This window comes from Salmo salar, chromosome ssa27 (assembly GCF_905237065.1).
Source record: "Salmo salar chromosome ssa27, Ssal_v3.1, whole genome shotgun sequence".
Classification (NCBI taxonomy): Eukaryota; Metazoa; Chordata; class Actinopteri; order Salmoniformes; family Salmonidae; genus Salmo; species Salmo salar.
This window is the reverse complement of record NC_059468.1, coordinates 27,423,508-27,442,499: the sequence shown is the minus strand read 5'-3', so window position 1 is coordinate 27,442,499 and position 18,992 is coordinate 27,423,508. Positions and strand designations below refer to the sequence as shown.

General features: G+C 43.5%; 1 protein-coding gene across 10 annotated transcripts in view; it reads right to left on the bottom strand.

The window, feature by feature from the left end:
• Nucleotides 1-18,992, bottom strand: part of LOC106588837 (adhesion G protein-coupled receptor B2) — a 512,228-nt gene that overhangs the window by 190,249 nt on the left and 302,987 nt on the right. For all 10 annotated transcript variants that reach the window (XM_045709861.1, XM_045709852.1, XM_045709858.1 and 7 more), the window contains exons 3-4: nucleotides 18,418-18,510; nucleotides 16,641-16,826 (exon numbers count right to left, since the gene is read on the bottom strand). In XM_045709861.1, coding sequence (XP_045565817.1) covers nucleotides 16,641-16,826; nucleotides 18,418-18,510 — 279 coding nt within the window. The remainder of the gene's footprint in view (nucleotides 1-16,640; nucleotides 16,827-18,417; nucleotides 18,511-18,992) is intronic.

Sequence of the window (18,992 nt, the reverse complement as noted above, 5' to 3'; positions counted from 1 at the left end):
CAACCCTTAGGGTTAGAGAGTGTGAGCTTGGAGGCGGGACCATAACTCCTGTCAGCAAAGGGGTTAGAGGATGAGACAAAAATTGAGTAAATGAACACTAGCACACCTCTGAAAAGAACCAACAGTAACGCAGATGGCACAGAGGTAAGATGTGGCCCTCGCTACCTCTCCATATCGTTCTAACCAGGAAAGAACATGCTCAAAACCAAAAGTTCCACCTCCACCTGCAGCTGTTACGAAGGACTGGGCCGTGCTCAGAAGGTCACAACGTTGAAGTACGTTCCGATAAATGGATTTATACACGTGAGTATGACATGATCATAAAGTACATTCCAAATTGATTAAAACATACTATACTTTTTGGTCATTAAAATGTCATGTTGAGGGCACAGAATTATCAGACTCTGATCAGCAATATGGTTAAACATTCATCAACTTGCTCATTCAAATGATGTGATGCCTTCTATTTCATATATTTTAATGAACATCTTAAAAGAACCTGGGACAGTATTCATAAAGCCTCTCAGAGTTGCCAGATCGTAGTTGTAAATGAGAACTTGTTCTCAGCTAGCCTACCTCGTTAAATAAATGTTAAATATAAAAAATTATAAAATAAAAGAGTATGAGTGCTGATCTAGGATCAGTTTTGCCTTTTAAACATAATGAATATGGCAGCAAAACTGATCCTAGGGAATACGGCGGCCCGGTTTTTGAGAGGAAGCTCTCTTGTTCTTACCGCTCTGAGTAGAAGTTGCTTATGGGCACAGGTCTAGTATCAGTTAACTGTTCCAAATTAAACTAGTTCACCAAAATTGTTTACCAAGAGGGACCTAAGATCAGTGTCTAGGAGCAAAGTCCTCCTCTGTGCAATGGTACCATAGAGTTGTATAGAGGGCTCATCTTGGAAATCTACTAAAATGGGCTTAGTGGCAAGTGAGTATCCAACTCTATGAATGGGACTGGGAGTTAGCCGTGGGACAGTGTTGAGTTATGGCATGCTGGGGGTGAAGTGTTGAGGAACCAGAGCAGCACAATGCGGAGAAACATAACACGGCAGCGTACGCTATACACTGCAAACAGGTAAGAGAAATAAACAGACTAGCATGTGTGTCCACACACATACAACACCACATGCCCACAGGTAATAGACATACTGTACATGTCCACAGAAACAGACACATACAGATCACTATAACCAGACTAGTCGTAAGAAAGGAGGAAAAGATAAATACTTGTAGAGAAGATGAGTGAGGGATGGAGAGATAGGGAGAAGCACAGGGAAAATACATGTATTTTGAGAGAAGATGAGTGAGGGATGGAGAGATAGGGAGAAACACAGGGAAAATACATGGATTTTGGAAGTATGAATGGACAATTTTATGGCAATATGAGATTTGAAGACACAAAGGCAGAGGTGAAGGAAAATAGAAAATGCATTCTAATGAGTCAGAGAACTTTGAAGGTGTGCATAGTTTTAACACTTTGGGGAATATTGAATGAGAGAGATGGAAAGAGTGAGAAATGTTTTTTAAATAAATGAATAGAGGGAGAAAAGGCTGAAGGGAGGGGTGTTGAAAGACAATATGAGATACATGAGATATATGAGGAATGGGAGAAAAAGAAGATGATTAAAGAAGAATTAGAAAGAGATGAGAGAGAGAGCGAGAGAGAGAGAGAGAGAGACAGAGAGAGAGAGAGAGAGAGAGAGAGAGAGAGAGAGAGAGAGAGAGAGAGAGAGAGGGAAGAATATCTGCCTGGTCGGCTTAGCCATGAAAAAAAGCCAAACAGTTGGTTTTAAGCATCCTCTGAGAGCAAAACTTAAGGTACATTGTTTATACAATCACTGATTTTTTTTAATCAACTAACTCCATCCTGAGAATACTGAGCTGCTAATGTAAGCGCAGACTACAGGAAACATCTCCATCCAAACGGTTCACTAGAGGGCCCTTAAAAAGCAGCTGGATACTTGTTAAACATTGTCTAAGGAATCGGGCTCGCTCAGATTCACTGGTAACATCTTGAATGGAGAGTAGTTAGAATCCAATTACTTACTAGAGCTAAAGCGATCTAATTCACACCAATAAAGCATCCTTACACTCTTAGAAAAAAGGGTTTCAAAAGAGTACATTGGCTGTTCCATGTAAAACACACTGATTTATTTCTTTTTTAATTATATATATATTTTTAGGGGGTAGATCAGCTTTAATATTGCAGATAGATTGTACCTTCAATCAATGTATTTGTCTGCATCATTTCCAATCCCTCATATATTGTTGGGGTAAATATAAATATTGATATTTACAGTTGAAGTCAGAAGTTTACACCTTAGCCAAATACATTTAAACTCAGTTTTTCACAATTCCTGACATTTAATCCTAGTAAAAATTCCCTGTCTTAGGTCAGTTACGATCACCACTTTATTTGAAGAATGTGAAATGTCAGAATAACAGTAGAGAGAATGATTTATTTCAGCTTTCCACATTCCCAGTGGGTCAGAAGTTTACATACACTCAATTAGTATTTGGTAGCATTGCCTTTAAATTGTTTCACTTGGGCCAAATGTTTCGGGTAACCTTCCACAAGCTTCCCATAATAAGTTGGGTGAATTTTGGCCCATTCCTCCTGACAGAGCTGGTGTAACTGAGTCAGGTTGAAGGCCTCCTTGCTCGCACATGCTTTTTCAGTTCTGCCCACACATTTTCTACAGGATTGAGGTCAGGGCTTTGTGATGGCCACTCCAATACCTTGACTTTGTTGTTCTTAAGCCATTTTGCCACAACTTTGGAAGTATGCTTGAGATCATTGTCCATTTGGAAGACCCATTTGCGACCAAGCTTTTACTTCCTGACTGATGTCTTGAGATGTTGCTTCAATATATCCACATAATTTTCCTTCTCTTGATGCCATCTATTTTTTGAAGTGCACCAGTCCCTCCTGCAGCAAAGCACCCCCACAACATGATGCTGCCACCCTTGTGCTTCACGGTTGGGATGGTGTTCTTCGGCTTGCAAGCATCCTCTTTTTTCCTCCAAACATAACGATGGTCATTATGGCCAAACAGTTCTATTTTTGTTTCATCAGACCAGAAGGACATTTCTCCAAAAAGTACGATATTTGTCCCCATGTGCAGTTGCAAACCATAGTCTGTCTTTTTTATGGCAGATTTGGAGCAGTGGCTTCTTCCTTGCTGAGCGGCCTTTCAGGATATGTCGTTATAGGACTCGTTTTACTGTGGATATAGAAACTTTCTACCTGTTTCCTCCAGCATCTTCACAAGGTCCTTTGCTGTTGTTCTGGGATTGATTTGCACTTTTCGCACCAAAGTACGTTCATCTCTAGGAGACAGAACGCATCTCCTTCCTGAGTGGTATGATGGCTGCATGGTCCCATGGTGTTTATACTTGCATACTATTGTTTGTACAGATGAACGTGGTACCTTCAGGCGTTTGGAAATTGCTCCCAAAGATGAACCAGACTTGTGGAGATCTACAATTTTGTTTCTGAGGTCGTGGCTGATTTCTTTTGATTTTCCCATGATGTCAAGCAAGGAGGCACTGAGTTTGAAGGTAGGCCTTGAAATACATGCACAAGTATACCTCCATTTGACTCAAATGATGTCAATTAGCCTATCAGAAGCTTCTAACGCCGTGACATCATTTTCTGGAATTTTCCAAGCTGTTTAAAGTCACAGTCAACTTAGTGTAAGTAAACTTCTGACCCACTGGAATTGTGATACAGTGAATTATAATTGAAATAATCTGTCTGTAAACAATTGTTGGAAAAATTACTTGTGTCATGCACGAAGTCGATGTCCTAACCGACTTGCCAAAACTATAGTTTGTTAAGAAGAAGTTTTAATGACTCCAACCTAAGTGGATATATATATATATATGTTTAAACTGAAGGTAGAAGCCTAAGTGTTATTGTTTATCAGTTTATATATGTCACGTCCTGACCAGCAGAGGGTGTTGTGTAGTTTTGGTCAGGATGTGGCAGAGTATGTCTGTGTATGTGTGTTCTGGGTGTTGTATTTCTATGTGGGTCTGTGTGGCTCCCGATCAGGGACAGCTGGTTATCATTGTTCCTGATTGGGAGTCATATAATTAGGAGTATGTTTGTCACTTGAGGTTGTGGGTGGTGTGCTAACACTGCTAGTTTTTGGTATGGATGTAGCCTGTTGTTTTTGTTTCTTGTGTTGCCTGTGTGAGCCTGACTAGACTGTTTTGTTGTTCGTGAGTTCTTCGTTTTGTTATTTTGGTGTTATTTTAATTTTAAAAGAAATACAAGATGAGCATCCACATTCCTGCTGCGTTTTGGTCCTCTATTCCCGACGACAACCGTTACAGAATCTCCCACCACAAATGGACCAAGCAGCGGAGTAAGGAGCAAGGGGAATTCGGTGAGGACCGGGAACGCTACCGGGGAACACGACTGGCGAGGAAACCGGAGAGGCAGCCCCAATAATTTTTTTGGGGGGGGCACACGGACAGATCGGCGGAGCCGAGGATGGAACCAGAGCTAGTCGGGGTAAAATTGGAGGTGAGAGAAACAGAGACTAAAATTGGAGGAGGAAAGGATGAGAGAGCTACTGTGTTGGTGTATTAGGCACGACATTCGCCCTACAGAGCGTGTCCTAATGATATCACCTGAGTTAGCGTTTATTACTAGTCCTGAGGTGCGTGTTAGCTGTCTGGTGAAGATAGTACCAGCACCAGGCCTCCAGTTCATCAGCCCAGTCCAACTCTTCCTGTTCCCGCTCCCCGCACTAGCCCTGAGGTGCGTGTTCCCAGGCTGATACCTCCAGTACCAGCACCATGCATCAGGCTTCCAGTGCGTCAACCCAGTCCGACTCGGCCTGTTCCCGCTCCCCACACTATCCCTGAGGTGCGTGTTCCCAGGCTGATACCTCCAGCACCACGCATCAGGCTTCTAGTGCGTCAACCCAGTCCGACTCGGCCTGTTCCCGCTCCTCGCACTAGCCCTAGGGTGCGTGTCTTTAGCCTGGTACCACCTCTACCAGCCCCACGCACCAGGCTTCCAGTGCATCGGCCCAGCCTCAAGAGTCCGGCACCAGTGTGCAGTCCAGAGTATCCGGCACCAGTGTGCAGTCCAGAGTATCCGGCACCAGTGTGCAGTCCAGAGTATCCGGCACCAGTGTGCAGTCCAGAGTATCCGGCACCAGTGTGCAGTCCAGAGTATCCGGCAACAGTGTCTAGTCCGGAACCGAGGGGGGCCTGCCTGCGACCCGGAACCGAGGGGGCCTGCCTGCGACCCGGAACCGAGGGGGTCTGTCTGCGACCCGGAACCGAGGGGGTCTGTCTGCGACTCAGAACTGAATGTGACTAACTGTGTATTGAATGAGTCTGCCTACAGCGTGGAAATGAAGGAACCGGCCCACGATCCACAACGGATTGAGTCTGTCTACGACCCGGACCCCAATGAGTTTGCCTACAACCTGGAGGGCAGGAGGCCGGAACCAGAGCCACCTCCAGGATAGGTGGGTTGGGGAGGGAGGGTGTAGCACAGTGCCGTCATTGACTGCAGCCACCCTCCCTTCCCTCCCTTATTGTTTAGGGGGTATTTGTTTTTGTTGTGGTTTTGGGGGATTTTGTGGTTTCTTTTTTAGATGCTTTCGGGGTTGGCACCTTTGGGGGGGGGGGTGTACTGTCACGTCCTGACCAGCAGAGGGTTTTGTGTAGTTTTGGTCAGGACGTGGCAGAGTATGTCTGTGTATGTGTGGTCTGGGTGTTGTATTTCTATGTGGGTCTGTGTGGCTCCCGATCAGGGACAGCTGGTTATCGTTGTTCCTGATTGGGAGTCATATAATTAGGAGTATGTTTGTCACTTGGGGTTGTGGGTGGTTGTGCTAACACTGCTAGTTTTTGGTATGTACGTAGCCTGTTAGCTGTTTTTGTTTATTGTTTTTCCCGTGGATACTTTGCTCTTATATATTAAAAAGATGAGTATCTACATTTCACCTGCTGCAGTTTGGTCTCTTCAACACGGCTGTATGTATGTGTGTATGTTCCTTTATTATTTCCTGCAAACCCTACCACCCCCCCTCCATTTTACAGACAATCTATTTTACAAAAGTTATATTTTTTTAGTCCTGGCCTTCCTCTAACCTCCACCTCTCCCATTTGTTTCTGATGTCCATCCAGTCCGATTTCTATATGCCATATATTTTTAACTGTTCTATTTCATAACATTTCTGAACCTATAGACATTTTACAGACCCCGTTTGTTTTACATTTGTTATCTTGTTATTATTCCCACCCTTCAGCTCAATTCAACCCCTCCGATCTTTCTCTTAACACCATCCATATTGGATTTGCCATATATTTTTCAACTGTGCTGTGATGCTTCACAAACGTTCTGAACCTTTAGTTTCTACAGATTGTAAATTAAAAACATTTTTGCTAAAAGTATTATTATATTATTGATCGATTGACTTTTGAAATAACCCAGTATTGCTATCTGCAGCGTTAGTTCTAGGTTACAATTCTTCAGACATTCCTGGACCTGTCACTGAAAATGAGCTACATATGGACAGTACCAGAATAAATTATCTAATGACTCTCTGTGTTAGCGGCATGTGTGACGGAGCTCCACCAGTCCTATTTATGATATCATTTACAAAGATTATACCTTTTTAAAATGTTAGTTAAAAATAAAAAATTATTAGTATATTTGAGGTTCACCACAATATTTGTTGTATTATTTGTTCTGTCTTTTCTGGTGAATTAAACTGAAATTGCAACCAACTTTCTATGGCTTGTTTAAAAAATAACTACATTTTAGAGATGATTTCGGTTTCAAATAACCAAAAATGAACGGTTGTAATTTGAATAAAGGGAAAGGCCATTCTTGAACATGGGGTGAGACATTCTTACTAATTTGCTAGAGAACCATTTCAGATTTAAGTATAACTTTTGTATGACTGAAGCCTTTAGTGAGAGGTATAATGCTTTAATATTTAATCATTTCTGCCCTCCGAATTCATATTCATTATATATAAATAGGCCCTTTTAATTTTGTCTGGCTTGCATTCCAATGTCACGTCCTGATCAGTATAAAGGGTTATTTGTTATGGTAGTTTGGTCAGGACGTGGTAGAGGGTATTTGTTTTGTGGTTCGGGGTGGTTTATTTAGTAGGGTGCTTTATTATTTCCGGGTTTTTGTTCTATGTTTTGGTATTTCTATGTTCTTTCTGGTTTGTGGTATTTCTATGTTTAGGTTAATGGGGGGTTGGACTCTCAATTGGAGGCAGGTGCTTTCTCGCCTCTGATTGAGAGTCCTATATATGGGTAATTGTTTGGTGTAGTGTTTGTGGGAGATTGTTTCTTGTTTTGCTGAGTGTGCCTGACAAGACTGTTTCGTTGTTCGTTTTGTTTTGTTGTTTTTTGGTGTTCTTGTTATTTAAATAAATATACAAGATGAGCATCCACATTCCTGCTGCGTTTTGGTCCTCCATTCCAGACGACAACCGTGACATCCAAATAACTTCAAAAACAGGTTGCTAGGTGTAGGCAAAACCACAAGTAAATAGGTAAATTGTGATATGACTAAAGAGTTAATCTAAGTGTTTTCCTTTCCATGGTAGCATTTTTGCATCACAACACTGAAGAGTAAGATGCCTCAATTCTTTTACATGGACTGGATCTTTATATTTGCCACTTGGATCCTTTTTCAATAATGAAATCAGACCTTCTTGTTGAGTGTCCGATAATCTAACATTTATACAGGAGTGGTTAAAACATGCTGATAACAGTCCTCTGAGTCTAACATAAAATATTTGGTATACCTCCACTGGTGTGCCATCCAGCCCTGGAGTTTTCCCTAACCTAAAGGCTTAAATCGCATCAAGTTCCTCCTCTGTAATTTGGCCTTCACATGAGCCTTTCTGCACAGCTGTTAATTGTACATTATTAATCAAAAAAAAATCCATACAATTAGCTTTGGTTAGTGGAGATGGAGGAGACTGAAATGAAAGCATATGCTTAAAGTCCTTTACTTTCTCTTTCAAAATATAGTTTGGTGAATCATGGGTGACTCCATCATTTCTAACAAGTTTCAGTAAATTATTTTTGGTCGCATTTCTATGTTGAAGATTAAAACAGAATTTTGCTTTATTTTATAATATATTACACTGGATTTTTCTTAAATAAGTTCCTCCATGTATTTTTGTGTTTCCTCTAACTTATTCTGTGCCTCTATGGTACAGTTTTTATCTGTTCTGTTAGTCCTTCAATTTCCTTTGTTAATATGGACTCTTTTGATCTAAATTGTTTTTGTTATAGAGATGAGTACTGAAAGGGTTTTACATGAAACCAAAAAGGGTTCTATCCTATGGAGAAAGTCGAAGAACCGTTTTAGGTTCTAGATAGCACCTTTTTTCTAAGAGTGTAGGTAGAATAGAGGGGGTTGGAGGAAAGGATTACAGGAAAGAGACAGGAAAGAGAGAGATAGACAGAGAGGCAGAGAAATGAAGGAGAGTGATAAGACTGGGGCATTATAAACTGAACAGACAGAAAAAGGCATCCAAGTTCTGTCAGACTGATAGGCCACCAAACATCTGTAGAGGACGGATGTCATTGTTGGGTAAATGGGTAGGTGCTGAAAAACACAGTGAGATACAGCACCTTCAGAAAGTATTTACATCCCTTGACTTTTTCTACATTTTGTTGTGTTACAGCTTGAATTTGAAATGGATTATATTTAGATTTTATGTCACTGGCCTAAACACAATACCACATAATGTCAAAGTGGAAATATGTTTTTAGAAATGTTGACAAACTAATTCAATATGAAAAGTTAAAATGTCTTCAGTCAATAAGCATTCAACCCTTTTGTTATGGCAAACCTACATAAGTTATGGGGCTCCCGAGTGGCACAGAGGTCTAAGGCACTGCATCTCAGTGCTAGAGGCATCACTACAGATCCTGGTTTGATTCCAGGCTGTTTCAAAACCAGCCATGATTGTAAGTCCCATAGGGCGGCACACAATTGGCCCAGCATCGTCCGGGTAGGGTTTGGCCGGGGTAGGTCGTATTTGACTTGCCTGGATATAAAAATAAAAAGTTCAGGACTGAAAATGTGCTTAACAATTCACATAATAAGTCGCATGCTTACTCTGCATGTAATAATAGTGTTTAACATGATTTTTGAATGACTACCTCATCTCTGTACCCCACACATACAATTATCTGTAAGGTCCCTCAGTTGAGCAGTGAATTTCAAACACAGATTTAACCACATAGACCAGGGAGGTTTTCCAATGCCTCGCAAAGAAGGGCACCTACATGTATTGGTAGATGGGTAGATGTATTGGTTGTGGGGGAAAAAGCAGACATTGAATATCCCTTTAAGCACGGTGAAGTTATTCATTACACTTTGGATGGTGTATCAATACTACTCCCAGTCACTATAAAGATACAGGCGTCCTTCCTAACTCAGTTGTCGGAGAGGAAGGAAACCTCTCAGGGATTTCACCATGAGGCCAATGGTGACTTTAAAATAGTTACAGAGTTTAATGTATGTTTAATCCAACACATCACTGAGTAACACTCTTCAATTTTTCATGCATGGTGGTGGATGCCTCTTGTTTTGGGCATGCTTTTCATCAGGAGACTTTCAGTATAAAAACAAACAGAATAGAGGTAAAAAACCTGGTTCAGTTTGCTTTCCAAGACATTGGGAGACAAATTCACCTTTCAGCAGGACAATAACCTAAAACAAAAGGCCAAATCTACACTAGAGTTGCGTTCCAAGATTACATTGAATGTTCCTGAGTGGCCTAGTTACAGTTTGGATATAAATTGGCTTGTAAATCTATGGCAAGACTTGAAAATGGCTGTCTAGCAATGATCAAAAATCAAATTAACAGAGCTTGAAGAATTGTTGAAATAATAACATGCAAATATTGTACAATCCAGGTGTGGAAAGCTCTTGGAGACTTACCCAGAAAGACTCACAGCTTTAATTGCTGCCAAAGGTGATTCTAACATGTTTTCACTCAGGGTTGTATTTCATTTATTTCAATAAATGTGCAAAAACATGTTTTCATTTTGTCATTATGGGGTATTGTGTGATGATGGGTGACTTTTTTTATTCATTTAAATCCTTTTGAATTCAGGCTGTAACACAACAAAATGTGAAATAAGTCAAGGTTAAGAATACTTTCTGAATGCACTGGAGTCAGACACATGCAAATGCACATGCACATGCACACACACAAACACGTACGTACGCACACACACACACACACACACACACACACACACAAACACACACTCACATGTACACACACACACTCACATGTACACACACACACACACACACACACTCAAATGTGCACACACACACACACACACACACACACACACACACACACACACACACACACACACACACACACACACACACACACACACACACACTATAACACTGGGGTGTAGAGAGGGTTATATCACTGGGGTGTAGAGAGGGTTATATCACTGGGGTGTAGAGAGGGTTATATCACTGGGGTGTAGAGAGAGTTATAACACTGGGGTGTAGAGAGGTTTATATCACTGGGGTGTAGAGAGGGTTATAACACTGGGGTGTAGAGAGGGTTATATCACTGGGGTGTAGAGAGGGTTATATCACTGGAGTGTAGAGAGGGTTATATCACTGGGGTGTAGAGAGGGTTATAACACTGGGGTGTAGAGAGGGTTATATCTCTGGGGTGCAGGGGGTTATAAAACAGGAATTGTGTACAGCTCCTTCTGACATGGGGCAGTGTATTATCATGCTGAAGCATGAATGATGGCGGCGGATGAATGGAATGACAATGGGCCTCAGGATCTCGTCACGGTATCTCCGTGCAATCAAACTGCCATCGATAAAATGCAATTGTGTTTGCCTGCCCATTCCATCACCCCACCGCCACAATGGGGCACTCTGTTCACAATGTTGACATCAGCAAACCGCTCGCACATACGATGCTATACATTTGAAACCGGGATTCATCTGTGAAGAGCACACTTCTCCAGGGTGTCAGTGGCCATAGAAGGTGAGCATTTTCCCGAACTGATGCCGAACTGCAGTCAGGCCAAGACCCTGGTGAGGATGACGAGCACGCAGATGAGCTTCCCTGAGACAGTTTCTGACAGATTGTGCAGAAATTATTTGGTTGTGCAAACCCACAGTTTCATCAGCTGTTCGGGTGGCTGATCTCAGACCATCCCGCAGGTGAAGCCGGATGTGGAGGTCCTGGGCTGGCGTGGTTAAACGTGGTCTGTGGTTGTGAAGCCGGTTGGACGTACTGCCAAATTCTCTAAAACGACATTGGAGGTGGCTTATGATGAAGAAATGAACATGACATTATCTGGCAATAGCTCTGGTGGACATTCCTGCAGTCAGCATGCCAATTGCACGGTCCTTCAAAAATGTTGACTGTGGAACTGTGTTGTATGACAAAACACATTTTAGAGTGGCCTTTTTAGAGTGGCCATTTCAGAGAGGGTTAAAACACTGGGATGTAGTGAGGTTTAAAACACTGGGGTGTAGTGAGGGTTAAAACACTTGGATGTAGTGAGGGTTAAAACACTGGGGTGTAGTGAGTGTTAAAACACTGGGGTGTAGTGAGGTTTAAAACACTGGGGTGTAGTGAGGGTTAAAACACTGGGGTGTAGCTAGGTTTAAAACACTGGGGTGTAGTGAGGGTTAAAACACTAGGATGTAGTGAGAGTTAAAACACTGGGGTGTAGCTAGGTTTAAAACACTGGGGTGTAGTGAGGGTTAAAAAACTGGGGTGTAGCTAGGTTTAAAACACTGGGTTGTAGTGAGGGTTAAAACACTGGGATGTAGCTAGGTTTAAAACACTGGGGTGTAGTGAGGGTTAAAACACTGGGGTGTAGCTAGGTTTAAAAAACTGGGTTGTAGTGAGGGTTAAAACACTGGGATGTAGCTAGGTTTAAAACACTGGGGTGTATTGAGGGTTAAAACACTAGGATGTAGTGGGAGTTAAAACACTGGGGTGTAGCTAGGTACACTGGGGTGTAGTGAGGGTTAAAACACGGGTGTAGCTAGGTTTAAAACACTGGGGTGTAGTGAGGGTTAAAACACTGGGATGTAGCTAGGTTTAAAACACTGGGGTGTAGTGAGGGTTAAAACACTGTGGTGTAGTGAGGGTTAAAACACTGGGGTGTAGCTAGGTTTAAAACACTGGGGTGTAGCTAGGTTTAAAACACTGGGGTGTAGTGAGGGTTAAAACACTGGGGTGTAGCACCACCTACTGGTCAGAGGGATAATCTATCCCATTCGCCTGGAACATTGATCACCTTGCAAGACAAGGAATGAGTGAATAAGTGACACAGTATCCAGTGACAATCCCCTTGTAGAGCGTTACTTACTACCAGTGCCACATACCCACAGAGACTATAGTGCAGGAAGGGAGCAGGAGTTTGATGCACACAGTAAAAAACATCAGGAGTGAACACACACACCAGTGGAGGCTTCTCAGGGGAGGACGGCTCATAATAATGTCTGGAACGGAGCAAATGGAATGGCATCAAACACATGGAAACCATGTGGAAACCATGTGTTTAATGTATTTGATACCATTCCACTGATTCCGCTTCAGCCATTACCATGAGCCTGTCCTCCCACATTATGGTGCCGCCAACCTCCTGTGACACACACCTATAGCCTGGTGTGTTTCTCTGGCACATAAAACCAGAGCCTATTTATGCATTTGCAAATGAGCCCAGAGAGCACGCAACCAAGGCTACGAGAAAGAGCAAGGCCAAAGGTCATATTAGAGAAATAAAACATACAATGAATGCAGAGAGCCTAGGGAATATGAGGAAATATGTTTACAAAAGAACAACACACACATGCAGACAGACACACAGACCTTCGCTAAGCCACCGCCATGACAAAGATCAATGGCAACTTGGACAACTTGAGACACCAGGCGGCACTTCACACAGTCCCACACACATGCACGCAACCGCACACACACACACACACACACACACACACACACACACACACACACACACACACACACACACACACACACACACACACATACACACACACACACACACACACACACACACACACACACACACACACACACACACACACACACACACACACACACATACACACACACAAACAAACAAACACATGCACACATATACACACGCACAAAGAAACACACACACACAAATAAACACACACAAACATAAGTTCCCTTTCTCTCAAACGATCACGTCCCTAGCTCAAGGACTAGTATACTGACCACACTGTCAATACTGTACACTGTTGCTCCCTCTAGTCCTTTATAAAATGATATACAGTACATGACCAAAAGTATGTGGACACCTGATCGTCGAACATCTCATTCCAAAATCATGGCCATTAATATGGAGTTGGTCCCCCTTTGCTGCTATAACAGCCTCCACTCTTCTGGGAAGGTTTTCCACTAGTTGTTGGAACATTGCTGCAGGGACTTGCTTCCATTCAGCCACAAGAACATCGGTGAGGCCTGGCTCGCAGTACGAGTTCCAATTCATCCCAAAGCTGTTCGATGGGGTTGAGGTCAGGGCTCTGTGCAGGCCAGTCAAGTTCTTCAACACCGATCTTGACAAACCATTTCTGTATGGAACTTGCTTTGTGCACGGGGGCATTGTCATGCTGAAACAGGAAAGGGCCTTCCCCAATCTGTTGCCACAAAGTTGGAAACAGAATGGTCTGGAATGTCATAGTATGCTGAAGCATTAGATTTCCCTTCACTGGAACTAAGGGGCCGAGCCCGATCTACCTCAGTAGCCCGGAACATTGATCACATTCGGGCAGGTAGCGTTCTCCTGGCATCCGCCAAACCTAGATTAGTCCGTCGGACTGCCAGATGGTGAAGCATGATTCATCACTCCAGAGAAGGCATTTCCACAGTTCCAGAGTCCAATGGCTGTGAGCTGTACACCACTCCAGCCAACGCTTGCCATTACGCATGGTGATCTTCGGCTTAGGACGAACAGTTATTGTGCTGACATTGTTTCCAGCGGCAGCTTGGAACTCGGTAGTGAGTGCTGTAACCGAGGACATATGATTTTTATGCTCTACACGCTTCAGCACTCGGCGGTCCCATTCACTGAGCTTGTGTGCCTACCACTTTGCGTCTGAGCCGTTGTTGCTCCTAGATGGTTCCACCTTACAATAACAGCACTTACAGTTGAACGGGCCAGCTCTAGCAGGGCAGAAATTTGACGAACTGACTTGTTGGAAAGGTGGCCTCCTATGAAGGTGCCACGTTGAAGTCACTGAGCTCTTCAGTAAGGCCATTCTACTGCCAATGTTTGTCTATGGAGATTGCATGGCTGTGTGCTCGATTTTATACACCTGTCAAATCAAATCAGCAACGGATATGGCTGAAATAGCCGAATCCACTCATTTGAAGGAGTGTCCACATACTTTTGTATATATAGTGTATCTTTTGGTAGAAAAAAGTATTGGGTTCCATTTTGATATTGTGTCATCAGCTCTATTTCAAGTAATGCATTATTGGATGTGCATGTGTGCATGTGTGTGTGTGACTCTCTTTCTGTGTGTGTGTGTCTCTCTCTCTTTCTGTGTGTATGTGGTGTGTGTCTCTCTCTTTCTGTGTGCGTGTGTCTTTTTCCTTCTGTGGGTGTGTGTGTGTCTCTCTCTCTTTCTGTGTGTGTGTGTTACATTTTACATTTTAGTCATTTAGCAGACGCTCTTATCCAGAGCGACTTACAGTAGTGAATGCATACATTTCATACAATTTCATACATTTTTTTCTGTGCTGGCCCCCCGTGGGAATCGAACCCACAACCCTGGTGTTGCAAACCCTGGTGTTGCAAACCCTGGTGTTGCAAACACCATGCTCTACCAACTGAGCTACAGGGAAGGCTCTCTCTCTCTTTCTGTGTGTGTGTCTCTCTCTTTCCGTGTGTGTGTGTGTGTGTGTGTGTGTGTGTGTGTGTGTGTGTGTGTGTGTGTGTGTGTGTGTGTGTGTGTGTGTGTGTGTGTGTGTGTGTGTGTGTGTGTGTGTTTGTCAATTAAATCAGGGGACGCACATGGAGAATGACATGAATAACATGATGAATTGCTTACAGTGAAAGCCGAGGGACTACATTATTCAACAACGATTCAAATACTACACTATGTGTGTGCATGTGTATATCTGTGTGTGTGAGTGTGTGCATGTGTATATCTGTGTGTGTGAGTGTGTGCATGTGTATATCTGTATGTGCGAGTGTGTGCATGTGTATATCTGTGTGTGTGAGTGTGTGCATGTGTATATCTGTGTGTGTGTGGGACCATTTGTGATCTAATGTAGCTGTGTGTGACTGAAAGGATACATGTAGAGCAACTGTCCCTTGTTGCTATGTGAACACGTTTCTAGTGAATTACATTGACCTACACATTAATAATTCACTGCCTTCCATTAACGTCACATATGGAGAGATCATGTAGCACTGATGAGTAAGGAATATGGTGTGTGTGTGTGTGTGTGTGTGTGTGTGTGTGTGTGTGTGTGTGTGTGTGTGTGTGTGTGTGTGTGTGTGTGTGTGTGTGTGTGTGTGTGTGTGTGTGTGTGTGTGTGTGTGTCCGTTCATACATACTTGCATGTGTGAGCTGCTGTTCAAATCATGAATGCATATTCCGTGCTCGCAGGCTACTTTGTGCTCGCAGGCAGTGGAAATAGGTTGGTGTGTGTGTTTTTTGGAACCTGTCGGGACCACTCCCGGTCAGTGTGTGTACATCCACGCTGTGTGATTAGAGAGGTAAATAGATTAATAAACCATATAAAGCGTGGAGTCTCTCCCTCCATCCCCGACGCATCACAGGAAACAGTCAATGGAAACACTGCGCCGTGCCAGTCACCCCTAACATCCCCCATGGTCACCATCCACTTTGATTAGCCTTCCTTCTCATCCACCCGCTTCACGCCTGCCCACCCGCCTTACCCAATCCACCGCAACCCCCCGAAGCCACGGCGGGAAGAAAATCACATCTGAGAGAAGGGCTGGAAAAAATGAAATAAAAAATGAAATAATTAAATAATTAACCAAACGCAACACAGCAACCAATCTCTCATCAAAGGATCAGCTGAGGGGATTCATATTGGCGCTGGATGGAAAATAAGCCACTTAGCCATACAAATCACATTCTAACATTTGCATAAGAACAAGATTAGCATATGCACTGACAGGGAAGGGAAATGTTGTTGCTTTTTCCTCTGTATTCTCTCTCAAGAAGAGCATCAGCAAAAACTGTCGCATTGTGTGTGTGCCGTAAATACTTACACACACACACACACACACACACACACACACACACACACACACACACACACACACACACACACACACACACACGGAAACACACCAAACACAACACACACATCCCATGAACTGAAGAATAGAATTAGTGAACAGAGAGTCAAGGCCAGGTTCCACAGTGGGGGGGAACATGTGTACCTGCTGTGCAGTTTCATGCAGTCTCAGTGAAGTTTACAGCTGTGATCATACAGTGGTTATGACATGTTTATGTGTTAGGTACTGTACAGTACCTGTGGTCTTTGCAGTGTGTGCGAGTGTGTGTGTTCATGTCATGCCTACCTGAGCTCAGTGCTGGGTCACCGGGGCAGGTGGCTGTATTGTTACACATACGTGTCTCTCTCAGGGCGCCACTACACAGGGTGCCGTAGGGAGAGGACACACACGAGCGCGTCCTCACCTGCCAACCCTGACCACACGTTAACGAACACACACTCCACTGAGACCACTCCTCCGCTGCAGGGTCACCTGGAGAGAGAGAGAGCAAGAGAGAGATAGAGAAAGAGAGGGGGATTATTAAAGATGGAAGAGTTGAAAGGTGAGAGTGAGATAAGGGGTGGAATAAAGACGGGAGGGGAAGAGAAGGAGAGAGAAGTGTCCTTTCATGTCTATAAATCTTACTTCAATGATGTGATTTGAGAAGGGAGAGGTAGAGAAAGAAAGGGATGAATAAAGGAGCTAATGGTATATTTGGTCTACTCCATCCCTATTACTTCCACAGTAATATTCATCATCTTTATAGGCATGGAACCTGTGGTCTGGTATTCATGAGCCTTTAGGTAATATTCATGAGGATTTAGATAGTATTCATGAGCATTAATATAATATGGTTTGTGTCCCAAATGACACCAACTTGCCTTTATAGTGCGCTGCTTTCGGGCTCATTGGGGGGGGGTGTTTTGAAGGGGTTGCATGTCAAACGTAAGAGGCTAAATGAAAGGGACAGCAGTGAAAATGGGTACAATCTTCACTGACGGGTGCCCTTGATGGAGAAGGGAGGAGAGGAGGGAGAGGAGGAGAGGAGGAGAGGGAAGAGGAGGGAGAGGAGGAGAGGGAAGAGGAGGGAGGAGGGAGAGAGAAGAGGAGGAGAGGAGGAGAGGGAAGAGGAGGGAGAGAAGTAGAGGAGGAGAGGCAAGAGGAGGGAGAGGATGAGAGGAGGAGAGGGGGAAGAGAAGAGAAAAGGGAGGGGTGATATGGGAAAAATGTATGTATTCATGACCCTTGGCCCTTCTCTCTTCTCCTGCTTTTATCTTTTTTGAGATGACTCGCTCTGCCCATCTCACACAAAAAACACTCTCAACCCTCTCTCACCCCAAATCTCTCTCACTCTCCTCTCTCACTCTCACCCCAAACCTCTCTCACTCTCATCTCTCCTCTCACACTCTTACTCCTAAAGCCCTCTCTCTCCTGCTCTCCTTCCACCAAGGAAGGTGCACAAGGACACCAGCAGTAGGGAATTTCACAAGCATCACCACAGGAGCAATTATGCATTTTTGGGACTGGTATTATCCCTCTCACTCTCGCTCTCTCACTCTCCCTCATTCCTACCTCTCTTTCTCCCCTTTATTCCCCTGTTTACATAAATCATGTCCTTGGAGGGGGGGCGTCATCAAACAGCGTACGGTTAAATCAAATTAATTGCACGTCCGTTAATCGCATTACATCTTAATTTACATGTGGTGAGTCAGGACTTAAGCTTATCACAGGACCCCCAGGGATGAGAGGGGTGGGGGGAAGGAGAGGAGGAGAGGAGGAGACAGGAATGAGAACAGGAGAGGCAGTGCCAATGGTTCCCCCCAGTGGGGTATCCTTATGACAGAGGTGGGGACCAAGGGGGCCGTGGCTGTGTGTTTGTTTGTGCGTGTGTTTTTTTTATTACTGTAAAAATTACATATATTCTTGTACAATAGTTTATACAATTATATAACAAATTAGTCCTAACTTCTTTTTCCATTACATCAGTGTACATCCAGCCCCAGTCTCGCACACAATCTCTCTCTCTCTCTCTCTCTCTCTCTCTCTCTCTCTCTCTCACTCTCACACACACATCACAACTCACCTGTCTGTGCCTGAAACACACCTGGCTGGTCTGCTGATCTGGGTCTCTGTGTCTTCACCTTCAGGTCATCATCATCTGAGTCTGAGTAGGGATCTGGATAGAGAGAGAGAACAGAACATATACATATAAGTAACTGTGGTATGGAATACTGTTATGTCATAGCATTGTACAGTGATGGATGGTGCATCTATATTGCATTTGCTATTCTGCCTTTCCTTCAGGAAACCGCTATTTGAAGTTGTGTCTACCATTTGTCAGAAAGAATTCATGAGATAAACAAAGCTAGGAATAATGGACACATGAACATCTAATGTAGCCCATTAAGTGATGGGCTACATTAGAAACAAAGAACAAAAACTCAGACAAGAAAACACTGAAGTTCTCTCTGAATTGCCACACACACACATGCACACACGTACGTACACACGCACACACACACACGCACGCATGCACACACGCACACACGCACACACACAGATACACACACACACACACACACACACACTGTCTCTCCTGAGAAAGCTGATGCTTCAGGATAACCAGCAATAGTAAAACACATCCCCAAATGTCAGAAA